The 16,728-nt window shown below is 34.9% G+C and overlaps 1 protein-coding gene across 1 annotated transcript in view; it reads right to left on the bottom strand.

Annotated features, from left to right (window-relative positions):
* The window catches only part of LOC129226523 (serine/threonine-protein kinase OSR1-like), a gene marked incomplete at its 5' end in the record, with an annotated part of 204,431 nt that extends 187,725 nt beyond the window's left edge, over positions 1-16,706 (bottom strand). The window contains 1 exon segment of the mRNA XM_054861132.1: positions 16,437-16,706. Coding sequence (XP_054717107.1) covers positions 16,437-16,489 — 53 coding nt within the window.
* Positions 16,707-16,728: the final 22 nt, after the last annotated feature.

Below are 16,728 nucleotides of genomic sequence, written 5' to 3'. Positions count from 1 at the left end.
CGTATGCTTTTAATTTTTGAACGTTGCAACTTGAAAGAAAAAAAGCTTTTTTTCTAAGTCAAGGTTCTTGAGAGGGGGTGGTTTGCCCTGGGTGACACCCATCTGGTAGGTGAAACCCAAAGTTAATTTCAGAGTTTGTAAAAAATATAAATACTTTAATTCTGAAAATTTTCCAGAACATATTTTAAATTATATTTCACTAATAAAATTTCAACGAAACTAAATCACATATACGTCAGAAGCAAATTTTACACAAAATGCGGCGGTATACAAATTTGTACGAATAGCTTTTACTATACCTATATTTTTTCTTCGCTAAATTTTTAATTTAAATTTTATAGTCTGCTTTAGAATTAACTTTAATATGAAGATTTTAAGATTAACTGCAATTTTTGAGTGTTGTAACCAAGAAATCACTTACACTTATTTTGTTCCATACTTTTTAGGGAGAATTAAGCATATAGAAATAGTCTTAATAATAATTTAAAAAAAAAACACTAGATTATTTCACCGGATCTTTTAGATTCGTGCTTTCACGCCAGAACTTATTTGAATTTGCCGAACACTCTCAAAAGTTTCCATCTGAGCTACGGGCCTCGACTTACTAAATTGTTACTTTTCTTGAACTATTTTATAACTGAGATTAAACAAAACACTATATTTCTACTTTTATTTGAAAGTGATTACTCGAAAATGTTAGGCAACAAAACCGTTTGCTGACAGTTGCTATTTGTTAAGTTAAAAAGCAAGCAAACTAGGGGACGGCTACAGAAAGTTCGGTAAGCACTCAAGCTAGCTGATTGCCATAATCGCAGTTATTTTCTCATTAGTAGCTTTTTATACATGTAATCGAACCAATTGGTAGTTTTTAAAAAATGCAAGGAGAGTCAGTGAAAATGAAAGAAAAAAAAACCGGAGTCGGAGTCGGCATGTTTTCTAACGACTCCGACTCCTTTGCCCCAGAATCAGTCCGACTCCGACTCTGACTCAATTACTATTTACAGAATTGGTAACAAATCGATGTCAGGTGATATGAAGTGAATCAAAATAATAAAATTATTATTTCAACAAATAATTAAATTAGCGAAAATACGAGTTAACAACCAAAAATGTATTCCACTGTAATACTTTTTAAAATGATTCGAGTTCCAAGTTGTAACGTACCCATTGTTAAAGAAGTATTTCAGAGAAAACTCTCCGAAATAAAAGTTTAGTTATAACCCAGCATCGAGATCATAAATATTTCAACGAGAAAATAACATTTCCAAGAATCTTATTTGAGACATATCAACTCCGGAATAATCGATTCGGAGAAACAATCGATATATTGACAAAGCTGGAGGAAACACATCCAACATCGCGAGCTTCTATAATACAGCTTTAGGGAGGGTACCCTTCCAATGTTTCCATCGCTTTTAAAAATACTTCCTACGGGCAAAGCCGATCGAGCCAGAAATCTGAACAACTATATAAGAATGCGGCATACAACTCAACTCATTCTTGCAAACTATTACGACGGAACTTTGAAGGTTTGGGAGGGGCCGTGGTAGCAGGGCTGCGGAGTCGGAAGGAAAATGGCCGACTCCGACCCCGACTCCGACTCCCGGATTTTGAAACGCCCGACTCCGACTCCAACTCCGACTCCGACTCCGGATTTTTTTAAAATTGTATTTTTTCAACTCCCTCTCTCCCTTCAGGGGAAGGGGGAAAACCTCTAAACAGAGATTGAAGTATTAATTCCTTTTTATGAAAATTTCGCATTTTGTTTTTTATTGTAAACCCAAGACGCATACAACGTCAGAAATTCAATTTAAAAATCAAATTTTCCAATAGTTACGAGTTAAAAAGTGAGATGACTTAAAAATCCCTTTTAAAAAATTTGAAAAGGATTATCTGTAATTTGCTCCCCTTTAATGTTTAACAAATAGACATTGATCAAATCGTGTGCTTTTAATTTTTGAAGGGAAAACAAAAACCTTTTTTTCTAAATCCAAGTTCTTGAGAGGGGGTTTTTTGCCTAGGGTGACACCCATCTGATAGATGGTAACCAAAGTTAATTTCAGAGTTTATAAAAAAAATATAAATACTTTAATTCTGAAAATTTTCGCGAATATATTTTAAATTATATTTCATCAATAAAATTGCAACGAAAATAGGGCGCATATACATCAGGAGCTAATTTTACACAAAATGAGGCGGTATACAAATTTGTACGAATAGCTTTTACTATACCTATGTTTCTCATTCGCAAAATTTTTAATTTAAATTTTATTTGCTGCTTTAGAGTTAACCTTAATATGAAGATTTTAAGATTAACTGCAATTATTGAGTGTTGTAATCAAGAAATCATTTACACTTATTTTGTTCCATACTTTTTAGTGAGAACCAAGCTTAGAAATAGTCTTAATAAAGAAAAAACCATTAGATTATTTCGTCGGATCTTTTGGATTCGTGCTTTCGCGCCAGAACTTTTTTGAATTTGCCGTTCACCCTTAAACGTTTCAACATTAGCTACGGGCCTCAACTTACTAATTTGTTACGTTTCTTTTACTATTTTACAACTGAGATCGAACAAAACACTATATTTCTATTTTTATTTGTAAGTGATTACTTGAAAATGTTAGGCAACAAAACCGTTTGCTGACAGTTGCTATTAGTTAAGTTAAAAAGTAAGCAAACTAGGGGACGGCTACAGAAAGTTCTGTAAGCACTCAAGCTAGCTGATTGCCATAATGGCAGTTATTTTCTCATTAGTATCTTTTCATACATGTAATCGAACCAATTGGAAGTCAGTTTTTAAAAAATGCAAGGAGAGTCAGCGAAAGGGAAAGAAAAAAAGAAGCCCGGAGTCGGAGTCGGCATGTTTTCCAACAACTCCGACTCCGACTCCTTTACCTAAAAATCAGTCCGACTCCGACTCTTCGACTCCGACTCCGACTCCACAGCCCTGCGTGGTAGCCCGATCGGTAGAGTGTCGGATTCGGGGCCGGAGGGTCCTGAGTTCGAACCTCGACGGTCGAAGATCCACCGTCGTCATTAAAGGGGACTGGGCGACGTTAAACATGCTCGTGGTCTCAATGTCCTCCAAGTGAAACGATACCTCTGGGGGTGCTAGCACCAGGTAGCTATTAGCTCCTGGCCTAGTTCTAAATTCTCATTAACTGTTCGATCCGGTGATGGTGCTGCCATCTATCGGTATAAAAAATAATGGAGGCAAGGCACTTAGTATGCAGTCCTCGACATAAATACAGTTGTAGTCAGTTGTGACTCGGAATCTGAATCGGAATCGGAATGTTTGGGAGAATGGTTTCATGTGGCAATAAAGAGTAATCGTTACGATTGGTCGTCACATTGTATTATTCTCCATAACAGTTTCAATTCTGTTATCTGGATGGGAAATATGTGTATTGTGTAATGTGGTGAATTTGCAGACACAATGTGTGATAATTTTCTAGTTATCATGAATTAAACTCAACAAATCGTTGTCAAGGAAAATATCTGATTGAATCTTCGTTGTAGTGTTTCAAAACAAAGTCGATTATTTTTTTAAATAGATTTAGTGGTTCACTGAGGGTAATTTTAGTCGGGTTAAGATTCAGCTCAGGTAGGGCACAAAACAGCGCTTTTTAAAACAAAATCCTTCGATTTGGTACACATATTTTTACTTCCTTTTACAAAAAAGGAAGTATTGTATTCGCCAAAAAATTTTCACAAAAAATCGACCTTAATTTCCATTTTGCTCACCCCCAAATGAATGTTGAGTTTTTTTTTTCAACCCGACCACACGTGGATATGAGCCTAGGAACGTACAGACACCCGAAATACCCATTTCGACGGTCCCCTAGTTAATTACAACGATTTTTCTCGTGACGTCTGTATGTACGTATGTATGTGTGTATGTATGTCGCATAACTCAAGAACGGAATGTCCTAGAAAGTTGAAATTTGGTACGTAGACTCCTAGTGGGGTCTAGTTGTGCACCTTCCTGTTTGGTTGCATTCGGATGCTCCAAAGGGGGTCTTTTGCCCCTTTTTGGGGGTAAATCATTGTTAATTTCGATGTAAACTCAAGTGGTATTATAATTTGGCGGACACTTGGCGATATATCGCCAGTCCTTTGGTCGCCAACTTGGCGACAAATTTGGCGATTTTTTTTTTATTTTTTTTATTTTTAAATCTGGTTTCAATTTGGCCACCGTTGGTGATATTTAGAGAGTAAACCATTGAATCACATTGAAACTGCCAGTAATGGGAAAATGACATTAAATTGGAGTAAAAGGAAGTCATGTGATGCACACGTCAGCTCGTTTTTGAACGAAATTAGTGTCCTTTATATTTAAAAATATGAAATTATTTTCTTAACTACATACTGTAATACTTAATAACTGTATCAAATTTACATTTAGCTTATATTTCATCCCTCTCTCTCTTTATATATGTAACTAGAAAATCGCCCGTCAAGATGTGACGGGTGAAATTGCTACATTTGAAGGAAGCAATAGGGAAGTTGCAACCTATTAAATGTTCATATTTTGGCTATTGCATATTGTTAATTGACCCTCAAAACTAAAAAATTCACCATCACCGAATTTTAAAACACCGTGGTTGATTTTTAATGAATTTTTAAAAATCCACGCGCAAAAGTGCGCTCTTCTGAAACGTCACGAGCCTACGTCACAGGGCACTAACGGGCAGCCTTCCGCCGAAGATCCCTTGTTTTCGCTAGGGACATTTTGAGCGCGCTGATATTTTTATTTTTTAGAAATTCAATAATCCTTTTGAACACACTATGGAGACCGGATTCGTTAAAGCACAATCTAAATAATCTTCCTCATTCAACATCAATGAGGATATTCGACTATTTCCGAGAGGATGAGAGGTTTAATGTTCCAGAAACGCGAGGAGTTAAATGCGAGGAGATAAGCCTTTTTTCGTCTTCGAAGTCGAATGCGTGACCTTCGGCTTCTCCCCTATCGGAAGAGTGCATGACGTCACTTCTTATGCCATTTGACGTCACAAGCGCTTGAACTTTAAAAATTAATTTAAAAAAAAACTACTTATCGTATCGCAACATTTTTTTCACCCATGATGTTCATACATGTTACTCTATCATATAAAAATAAAATTGAAAAATCGGAAACTTCCCTATTGTCTGTTTGGTGATATTTTGATACTTGAAATGGTAACCCTAACTCCAGTGGATGAACCCTAAACTCTAGTAGATAGCGTTTATTGGTAACCATTGATTCGTTTCTTCATTCCCCTGAAATGAATCTTACCAGTAAAACAAGTGACCGGATCAAGTTCAGCCTTTGTCACAATAAAGCGGCGCGAGTTTCATTGTTGATGACGTCAGGATCGTTACTCGATCATTGGCTATTATATGTATGAGTATTTCTCACAGGCTTCTTTTTGTGGGAACGGGAGGGGGGGGGGGTCACCTACCATATGTACAGGTTATCTCTAATTTTAAATTTGGTACTTACATCCCTTTGCTTCTCACTGCATTATTTGATCATTTGTTGGAGGTGCTTTCTGTATTAATTTAAAAAAAAATATCAGTTGCAGTCAAGAATTACAAACGAGTTTCTTTCTTCTACAACAGATCATTTAAAACTTTTTCTCACAAACAGGAAATGGCTCTGAGTCCGCTTTTAAACCCCCCTTTTTTTTCTAGAAAACACAGAGATCTAACTCATAAAAAATATAGCCGAGTTCGTGGGAATAATAAAGCCACTGTTCATATGAATAAAAAAAAAAAACATCGTACCTAAAAATAATGTTTTTCTACTTCTTCCCGTCGCCTCTTCAGCTTTTTTCCTGACCATAACAGAAACATTTTTCACAATCCGATTTCATTTTTTTTTACAGCGTATAAAGAGGCTATCTGTCGAAACCCAACCTCCATCTGCTTTTGAACGATCGCTTGAGGCCGCACGTCGCCCCTTTTGACAATTGAATCGACGAACATCTCGATATTTTGGAAAAGACATTTCTTTGTAGCATTTTGCTTCTATTGCGACATATCTATGGAGAGGGGAACACCTCAGAAAATGGAGTACTTTATGCTCTCAATGTGTTCAATAATATACGTCATATACCGTAACGGATTCCGGCGCGACTTCCACTTTCTTGAAATGAAGACACAGTTCTTGATAAAAACACAGGAGCTTTATTTACACTATGTACAGGAGAAATCGTTAACAACTGCTAAAATAATCATCAGCAATTAAGCAATTATCACACAACACCGTAATCTCAACGTTTACACACGTATTTACTTCCAAATACGAAAACAACACAGCGAAATGCCTAGCAATAAACAGAGCAAATACGCTCTCCGTTCGAAATCTCAATCGAAACTAAACTCTTTATCCCGCGTAACGGTTTATATACACACCGAAAAGAAATCTCTCAAATATTCCACACGCTTCTGGAAAATAGTAGACCGTTATCAAATTTTATCAATGAACAAAAAAGGAAATAGGGGGGTCGTATACTTTAGCCATATGAAAAGGGGTTGTATATTCATTACGGGAAACAATTTACAGGTTACGTTACTACAATAATTACTATTTACAGGATTTGTAACAATACTTATATTTGCAGTACAGGTGATGGTGAAAAATATTTGAGGTAACTCATATTAAGGATTATTACTTCCTTTTACGAAGTAAAAGAAGTATTGTATTCGGGAAAAAGTTTTCATCCCAAAATAGGCCTTAATTTCCATTTTGCTCGGGCCCGAACGAATGTTGAGTTCTTTTTTCAACCCGACCACACAAGGATATGTGCCTAAGAACGTATAGACACCCGAAATATTCATTTTGACGATCCCCGAATTATTTACAACGAATTTTCTCATGACGTCCGTATGTACTCAAAAACGGTATGCCCTAGAAAGTTGAAATTTGGTACGTAGACTCCTAGTGGGGTCTAGTTGTGCATTTCTCCTTTTGGTTGCATTCGGAAGTTTCTAAGGGGGTCTTTTACACCTTTTTGGGGGAAATCATTCTTATTATCAATGCAAGCTCAAGTGGTGCTATAGTTTGGCAAACACTTGGCGATATATCGCCAAGCTTTTGATCGCCAAGTTTTTTCGCCAATTGGCGACAAATTGAGCGTTTTTTTTAAAATTTGGTTTCATTTTGGCCACTATTGGCGATATTTAGAGAGTTAATCATTGAATCACATTTAAATGTCCAATACTGGGAAAATTAATCTGTATAAAACGTTTTATTTTTTTGCTTCAGTTCGTGACAAACTTGGGGTAAAAATATTTAAAGTGTTTCTTTACTTACTCCAAGGCCCTACTATTATCATCAAATTGGCGTAAAAGGAAGTCATGTGATACACACATCAGCTCGTTTTTTTTTTTTACTCCCAAAAGAAAAGGTGGTTTGAAACCAATCACATTACATTTACGTTGTTTTTACAGAAAAAAAGGCAAATATTTTGGGAGACGTCTTCCCCCTGTCAACAACAGCTCTGCGTATTATATAGAAGACTAGCTGTACCCGACGCGCGTTGCTACGCCAACAAAAAAATACATCATTATACTGATTTTCATGACAATCGGTTGAACGGGGCAGAAGTTGCTACTCTGCAGTGCCACCTGGTGGCGAGTGGCTTCACTGAGCATATTATGCACCTTCTTCGTGGAAAAATACATATATATAGCAATTTTCATAATAATCGGTCCAGGTGTCAAGTGAAGCCGTGACTCTACTCAAATTTTGTACTCACGCAGTTTGCAAGATCAATCAGTCGCTAAAAATATCAAATAGAAAAAGTTTTAAATTCCCCCGTTGCATGAAAAGCCATAAAACAATAAAGAAAGAATTTATTTGTTCAAACTCAAGAAAAATGGCAACAGCTAACTTCTTATCAATGAGATCTTTCACGCGTATTAATTTCTGCAGCCGATATTTTTATTCGTATTTATCCATTGGATTGTGACTTAAATTGAAATAAAAAAGGAACTATCGATCGGATTTTTTTCGAACTGGTCTATAAACATTCCCAGTACCGAAAATAACAAACGGTGAAAGTTTCAGCCAAATCTGCCGGGTAGTTTTTGAGTTCATGGATGACATACAGACAAACATTTATTTTTATATATATAGATGATTGGTCTTTCAAGAAAGCATTTTTTTTGGTTTCCATGTAGGCATTAATGGTGTTGTGATTATTTTGAAGGTTATTTGTTAGAGTTTTGTAACTGTACGAGTATTTGGTGTTGGTCAGATTATGTATTGCACCAGCGATAGCTGGCCAATTGAAGGCATGCTTGGGTTAATTAACACCCGTTATGTTAATTTAATAGAGAGAAAAGAGTTTTTTAAAAAAAAGAAAAAAAAAATTTAATCCTTAAATATAATTTTGGATCTTAGTAACAGGCTCTGTGTCAGTAAAATGTTTCTTATCCTGATACACAAATACGTCACTTTAATGGCATTTTTACACCAGGACAGCGTAAAATATAATGTGGTTAAAGTTAGAGCTCCTCCATAAAACTCAGTATAAATGTTAAAAAAAAAAAAAAAAAAAACAGAATTTTTAATTTTAAAGAATTTACGATAGAAACTTTCAAGTCTTAGGAGAATCACCGATCTGCATTTTTATAATTTATTTTATTTTTTTTTTCAAAATCTAAATTGTGTTTATAATGATTTTAATAATTCAAAAAACAGCTTTTTTAATTTTAGAGATTTTGTGATTAGAAACTGCCAAGTTTAAGGAGAATCACCAAGCTGCGTTTATATTAATTCAATTGACTTTTTTTTTTTGCAATCTAAACTGTGTTTGTAACTCTTTTATTAATTAAAAAACTGCATTTTTAATTTTAAAGATTGTGTGATTAAAAAATGTTAAGTTTTAAAAGAATCGTAAGAAAAAAGGATGAAGCTATTTGCTCTTAGAAACTATGCTCTCCTTTAAAAAGTATGATGCGTGAATAAAACTTCTAAACATTGAGTTACGTAATTTTAAAATCTCTTTTGAAGTTTAATAAAATAACTGTTGCCGATTTTAACAAGAGCATACAATTTTTAACACTTATATTTATTACAGTTTTTAACGCTAGGAGAGCATTTATATTTGATATCATTTTTAATCATCTGTATAACTCGCCAGAGCAACCTTGCAAATACCTATCCAGGAGGGGAAAATGAACTCGGTAATTTGAAGTGCATACTAGTGTTTGCCCAAAACTCCAATTTTACTCCGCTTTTTAAGGGCACTTTAAGAAGTTATGTCAAAGTAGATTTTGATTCTCCATCGTCAAAACAGAAATTACCACATAGTTCTAAGTGTTTCCGCAACTCAACAAAACTTGAAGATCACTCTTACAGCCAATTAACTGATGCTAGTAGAGTGCGTCTTCGAAATAGATGATGTGTTTGCTAGAGCTGTGTTGACAAAGGGAAAAAAAATGGTTTTGAGAATTGGCTCTGGCTTGTTAGCTTGATGGCGGACGCCTAACTTTAAGGAGTGTTTGAAGTTACTGGAAATGAAAATGGTTAGTACAATTAGTTTAAGAGGTCACAGTATCTTCACAACATTTTTTAAAAATTTACGTACATTTTGTTTTTCTTTCAAACCCTAACATGAATACTTACTTCGCAACCAGTAATTTATTTTCAAAATTTTAAAATATTGCCCACATTCTTTAAAAATTCAAAAAAATTAGGAAAATTTCATTTTTTAAAAATCTCTAAGGCTTTTTTGTTTTTGCACTTATTAAAAAAAGTTTTTTTGCCAAGCGATCACAATAATCATCTCTAAAAATCTGTGCATTCATTTGCTAGTATGTATTAGATAATGCTCTGTGATTTTAACTATGTAAAACATAGTTTTTTTAAAATTGTTTTTAAAGGTACGTATAACATGCTCTAAAAATTTGAGTTATTTATTAAATGCTTACACAATGCACAGTTTTGTTTAAAAAACTGTGCAAAAAAAAATATTACTTTAAATCTGCATCTTTAATAGAAAAAAAAATCCCTAAGGATTCTAGTAACATGAAAAACACACACACACACACACACACACACACACACACACACACACACACACACACACACACACACACACACACAAAAAAAAAAAAAAAAAAACGATCATCGAGAAAAAGCAATTTAAAGTTTTTCTTTTGCATAAGAGCACATAGTGAGCATGACCTAAAACCACTCAGAACTTTTTTAAATATTTTAACTAAACGAATGAAACTTTTTCCCTGCGTTCGGCATAATTTTTAGTTTTGAAGTAAGAACAATAACATTTTTTTTGGATCGTTTGATCATTTTTAAGGTACTGTAACTCCTTAAGGGGGTCCGGGACACAAAAATCCTCAAATTTTGCAATTTTTTTTTATAATTTGAAAAATTGCTCTGTTTTTTTCTGCTTAAGAGGACGTTTGAATCTTGTTTCTACCTTAAATAGAACGAAAGTTATAGTTATTTTTGTTGCCTGCACCTAACGAATGTGTACATAACTTTAAAACTTTAAACGAGTTTTTCTCCATGATGCAATTTTTCCCGATTTCTTGCATTCAAACTCTTATAAGTCAGGAACCAATAGAGATAAAGTAATGAAACTTGGAGCATATCTTTTTCAAGCAATTTACTTTAATTTTTATTCGGCGAATTTGAAAAAAGCGTTTACTTCAAAAATTATGATTTTTTTAAAAAAAAGTATCTTCGAATTTTTCGAAATTTTTCTTCAAATATTTTTTATTTTTTATTGAATTAATATTTTTAAAATCGCCGAATAAAAATTAAAGCTTAGATATTTGTGCATACTTTTTTGAAAAAAAATTGAAAATTGACCAACAATATTTTGAGTTATAGCAATTTAAAGCAACCCCATTTTTTTGAAAAAAACTAATTAAATTTAAATAAAAAAATTATTTTTTTTCATATTTATGTTATGATTTTGCTTATTAAATAAATGATGAATCAGTTCAAAAAATTTCAAAACTCTAAAGTACATAATAAAAAAGTTTTCAAAATGTGTCCCGGACCCCCTTAATGCTTACCTCAGTGTTTCTAATTAACAAATCTCTGCGTCATTAAAGAAGAAATTCACGATGTCTATAAACCTCAACCTCTAACTAAACACAACGAATCAGTATACACTGGCAAGAGCAATGGAGCCGACCTTGTTCTTACAAATAAATCATCACAGGTGGGGAAGGGAGGGGAGGGAAGACTAGTAAATTTAAATGATATCTATCCAACGTAGTTAAGCTAAAATTATTCCAACAGTTTTAAGCTTTTTGCTTAAAAAAGTGACGGTTTTGTCATCCATGTTTAAAATCTGAAGATTTATGAGACTGAGAGCAGATCATTCTTTTGTGCTTAACTTAATAGTAGAATGACTCAACTAAACTATTGGACACGTGCACTCATGTACGTGTGTGAGCTGTTATACTTTTAAAAATACTATTTTAGCGAAATTTTGATATTAACTTTATTTGTGCTTGCGGGATATTTTCTATAATTAGGGAATTGACGCGGTCGTCAAATTCTTGCTTGAGTAATTTTATTTTGGCAATCCTGTTTTTTTTTATGGTGACCCTATGCAAATATTTCTTTATTTATTCTTTGTTTGCGTATTCGAAGAAAAACTATTTGTCGCGCAGCCATTGGTGCCAAAAATTTAACGCCAATGAAATAAGATCGCCAGTTTCTCAATTATCAAGAACTTCACTATACTTACAACAAATCTGATCGTTGAAGAGTACAGTGTACAGTGTGACTCTAGTACTTGAGTATGACTTTAACAACATTTATCTCCTTTTGGAGAATTCAGTGAATAAGAAAAATAGCTGCTACAGTTTTGAGTTGGAATACTTTTGTAAAACTAATGCGAAAGCAACTCAGCTCACTTCAGCGCCAATTACCCCGCCCTATTACCCTAAAAAGAGGTAAACATTGCCAAGGTCGTAGCTCAATTTAACAGAGCCATACTATAAAACTGTCGGTTCAAAGAGAAAATAGAGCAATCTGTTTCATGTGCTGCCAGTACAAGAATATTAAACTTTCAACGAATATTTTTTAAAATCTTCAAAGAATAATAAAATGAAGTATTGTCTTTAAATAGAAAAATGCAAATACTTTGCAATTTAATTACAATTAGCCCATTAATTGTTTATTAAATTAGGCACCAATAAATTTTAAAAAGTAAAATGCCTCTGGAGAGAGATTGCTGCCATACTGCAAACCAAGAGAGGAAAAACTTTTGCAGAATGTATCAGTAAATTGCAAAACGATGTAGAAAAGAAGTCATACAGAGATTATCAGTAAATTGCGAACCGAAGCAGAAGGTATTCAAAGAGTTTTGCAGAAGTTATCAAGTTGATTGAAAACCGATGCAGAAAAGAGTTTTACGAAAATTCTCAGTAAATTGCAAACCGATGCAGAAACGAGGTTTAGAGATTATCAGTAAATTGCAAACCGATGCCGGAAAGAGTTTGACAGACATTATCGGTAAATATCTGGACTAGAACGTGCAATTCTCTAATAGGATGCCACCAATATCATCAAACAGACATAGGATTTGGCATCTCTTTTCCAGGGTGAAATCTGGTTAGTCGCCAATTTACGAGGGTTCTTGCCTTTGCACATTACTTTCGTCCAATGTTGAAATTTCGTCTTCATAGCGCGAAAAAGAAAATTTCAAACACATCAAATAAAATATCGATCACATGCATCGTTCATATATTTGGGGAGGTCAGTGCACTTAACTTGATACTTAATGAGTCTCCTGGTTCAAACATACCACTGTTGATTTTATTCTCTTTTTTTTTTTTCTCTTTGTAATCGCAGTTTGGAGAACCACACATCAATTACTTTTTTTTTTTTTTTTTTTTAATCCGTTTCTATCGGTTTTGCCTTTAGTGAATTATTTTGTGTCCAGTCGGTTTTGCCTTCAGTCAATCCTTCGGTTTTCTATCGGTTTTGACTTCAGTCAATTTTTCTTGAATTTTTCAAGTTCAAGTAAAATCAACAAGTTTTTGCAATTTTGCTGTATGCACTTGCTTAGTAATCAATTTATTTTCAAAGATTAATATTACCGCCAACTTTTTATAAAAGTTCAAGAACTTTTTAACATGTCCAATATTCAAAAAAAATCTAAGCGCGTGTAAACACACGGACGTCTAAAAACGTGTAAAAGCGAGCACGAAAAAGAAAATATTTCTCTTTATGTCTTCTTTTTCGTTATGTGTAAGCATTCATCTTCGACATTCGCCCTCTTTAGAAAACGGAACATTTTCAGTGAGGAAAGGGAAAAAAGGAAGAAGTGGAAACGGTATAGAGACAATAAACTATTTAAAACACTTTAAAAACCCAAATGCTTAATGTATTGTGTCACACATCTTTTCGAAGTAACGATTTCACAAATTTTATTGTATCAAGGTGAATGGATAAATTTCAGCAGGAAAAAATTGTATTCTTTATCTTTACTTATAATAAAGCAGAAAGTCTCTCTGTCCGGAGGATGTCTGGATGTCTGTAGGATGTCTGTAGGATGTCTGTGACGCGCATAGCGCCTAAACCGTTCGGCCGATTTTCATGAACTTTGGCACACAGTTAGTATGTAGCATGGGGGTGTGCACCTCGAAGCGATTTTTCAAAAATTCCATGTGGTTCTTTTTTTATTCCAATTTTAAGAAAAAACTATCATAAATTACGAAATCATCATAACGTGGAACCGTAACATGGGCACAAGCCAATTGGCGAGATACGAAATTATCATAACGTGGAACTGTAACGTCGGTACAAGCCAATTGGCGAGAAAATTCACCATACATTATTTGTAAATATACAAGCGAACCAAAAAACCTTTTGATTTTTCTATTACGGGCAAAGCCGTGCGGGTATCACTAGTTTTTGAATAAACCACGAAAGCTTACAAAATCCCGGATAAGGGTGGCACTTTTCCGTTATAGGTTCCATGGCTTTTTCAAAAATTTTCCTCATAGTGGTCAAAAGAATAAAGCACTTCGAAACAATGTTGTTGAAATTTCAAATTTGATGTTTTGCTTTTAAATAAAGCACTCCTTTAAGTAAAACTAATAATTATATTAGTTATATTAAGAAACTCCACTAAAAAATGAACTAAGTCCTTTAAATATGCAAAATTTGGATGGGTCAGAAGATCTATGTAACTGTTGGATGTATTTTAGCGATTTTTGATTACTTCTCTCAGCTGTATTTTTCCCCGACAGGTTCCCGGCATTCAATTATACAGTCGAGTCTCGACTTACGCGAAGGATGCGTTCCAAGACCCCTCGTGTAAGTCGAAATTTCGCGTTGTGGAAAAGGGTTGGTATACAAATTGTTTTATGAACATACTTCATTATTTTAGACATTCATAAACAGCCTTCAAACTGATTTGAATAAATTTTTAACTATATATTACCATTTCTTACATAAAGAACTGAATTTTTATTTTAAAAAAGCAGTATAACTCAGTATAAAATACTGTTACGAAGCACAAAATCATTGATCAACGGGAGAGAGGGAGACATAACATAAAATAGTACCGTAAATACAGTTTGTAGTTATAATAAAATTCAGCACTGCGCAGTAGATACAGTAATTGTATTTATTCTCGTCAATTAAAAAATGAAGACGATGATCATTTATGATGTACGATCAGATTGTTATCAGTCTTCTCTTGGCAGCGCATGCCTCATGCACATCTTGGGGTATTTGTAATCCGACAATTCCGAAAATTTTGGGTTGCTGTTTCCGAAAATTTTGGGCTGACAACACATTCTAAAACTAATGAATTATTTAAAAAAAACCTTTTAAAATAGCTTTTTTTAATGATTTTTTTAAGCATGTTTGAAGAGTTTTTACAGTGTTACAAATCCTGTAAATAGTAATTATTGTAGTAACGTAACCTGTAAATAGTTTCCCGTAATGAATATACAACCCATTTTCATTCCGCTAAAGTATACGACCCCCTATTTCCTTTTCTTTTCATTGATAAAATTTGATAACGGTCTACGCATTTCGGGAAGCCGAAAGAATGTTGTGGAATATTTGAGAGATTTCTTTCGATGTTTATAAAGGCGTCCCACGTGATAAACAGTTGAGTTTCGATTGAGGATTTCGAACTGAGAGTGTGTATTTGCTCTGTTTATAGCGAGGCATTTCGCTGTGTTGTTTTCGTATTTGGAAGTAAATACGAGTGTAACCGTTGAGTTTACGGTGTTGAGTGATATTGGTTTAATTGCTGATGATTAATTTAGCAGTTGTTGACGCTCTTTCCTGTACATAGTGTAAATAAATTTCCTGTATTTTTAATCAAGAACTGTGTCATCCTTTCGAGAAAGTTGGAAGCCGCACCGAATCCGTTACAACAGGAATCTGAGCTTCCTCATAGCTTCCGAAAACTTTACTTGAGTCTACTATCTGCCCTGATGCACATCAATCAACTCGTCAGAAGTTGAAAGAATTGATCTGCTCTCTACCGAAATTATTCTGCGAAAAATTTTCGTGTTGTGGGCGAGGAATTTGCGTAAACTCCAAAATTCGTTACTCGCGTTATAGTCATTTCGCTGAGGTCGAATCGCGTTGTAACGCGAGTCGACTGTATTATCGTCTCAAAGCAACAGTTGGATATTTTGCTGTTATTCCTGGGATTAGATGCTTTACTGAAACTCTGAGGCGATGATGTAGAAAATAAAAGCCAAAATTCCGTGAATAAAGTGCAAAAATATACGTAAAAATGTCACAACCGTGCAAATGCATAGGACAATGAAGATTTAAAAAAGAAAATTAATTTGAATTTTGTCATTTTGAATTCAAATTATATGTTTTTCGCAATCACGAGTGTGTGTGAATATGTAAGCGTGTGTGTTTGTGTGTGTGGGGTATGTGTGTGTGTGTAGGCATGTGTGTTTGTGTCTGTGTGCAGGCATGAGTGTGTGGGTAGTTGTGTGTATGTGTGTGTGGGGTTATGTGTATGTGTGTGTAGGCATGTGTGTTTGTGTCTGTGTGCAGGCATGAGTGTGTGGGTAGTTGTGTGTATGTGTGTGTGGGGTTAAGTGTATGTGTGTGTAGGCATGTGTGTTTGTGTCTGTGTGCAGGCATGAGTGTGTGGGTAGTTGTGTGTATGTGAGTGTGTGTATGTGTTTGTGTATGTGTGTAGGTGTATGAATGTGTGTAGGTGTATGTATGTGTGTGTAGGTGTATATATGTAAATGTGTGTAGGTGCGTGTATGTATGCGTGTAAGTGTAGGATATTGACGAAACCTGGAGACAGTTTTCGCCAGAGGAGCAGCATCGTGAGGAGCCGGTCGACGGTGATGCTGCAGAGGTTGGCGGTGGGAAAATAAAATGATAGAGCACGCCAAAAAAAAACAGTCAAATAAAAGCAATAAGCAATCCTGATTGCTCAAAAAATAACAATAGCACCTACCTGTTGGGCACATCCTGCAGCCTGATGAGGGACTTGGACTTGAAGAGGGGCATGGCCGTCTGTCCTGGAACACACAAAAATAGTCGAGATCAGCGCCGATCCACTTTCACCCCCTCCATCGCTCTGACTGATAAGCACGCTCCCCAAACACCGAGACCGTGTGCCTCCGCCCAACCTGAGCAAACACCCGAGCACGGTGGATACAGGTGGAGTGCACTTTCGCAGACGATGTGTTCCAATCAGACAAATTATGTACACATACGTCACGCATAAGTTAGATGTAAATACAGTG

Source organism: Uloborus diversus, chromosome 7 (assembly GCF_026930045.1).
Source record: "Uloborus diversus isolate 005 chromosome 7, Udiv.v.3.1, whole genome shotgun sequence".
Taxonomy (NCBI): domain Eukaryota; kingdom Metazoa; phylum Arthropoda; class Arachnida; order Araneae; family Uloboridae; genus Uloborus; species Uloborus diversus.
This window is presented reverse-complemented; position numbering and strand designations above follow the sequence as displayed.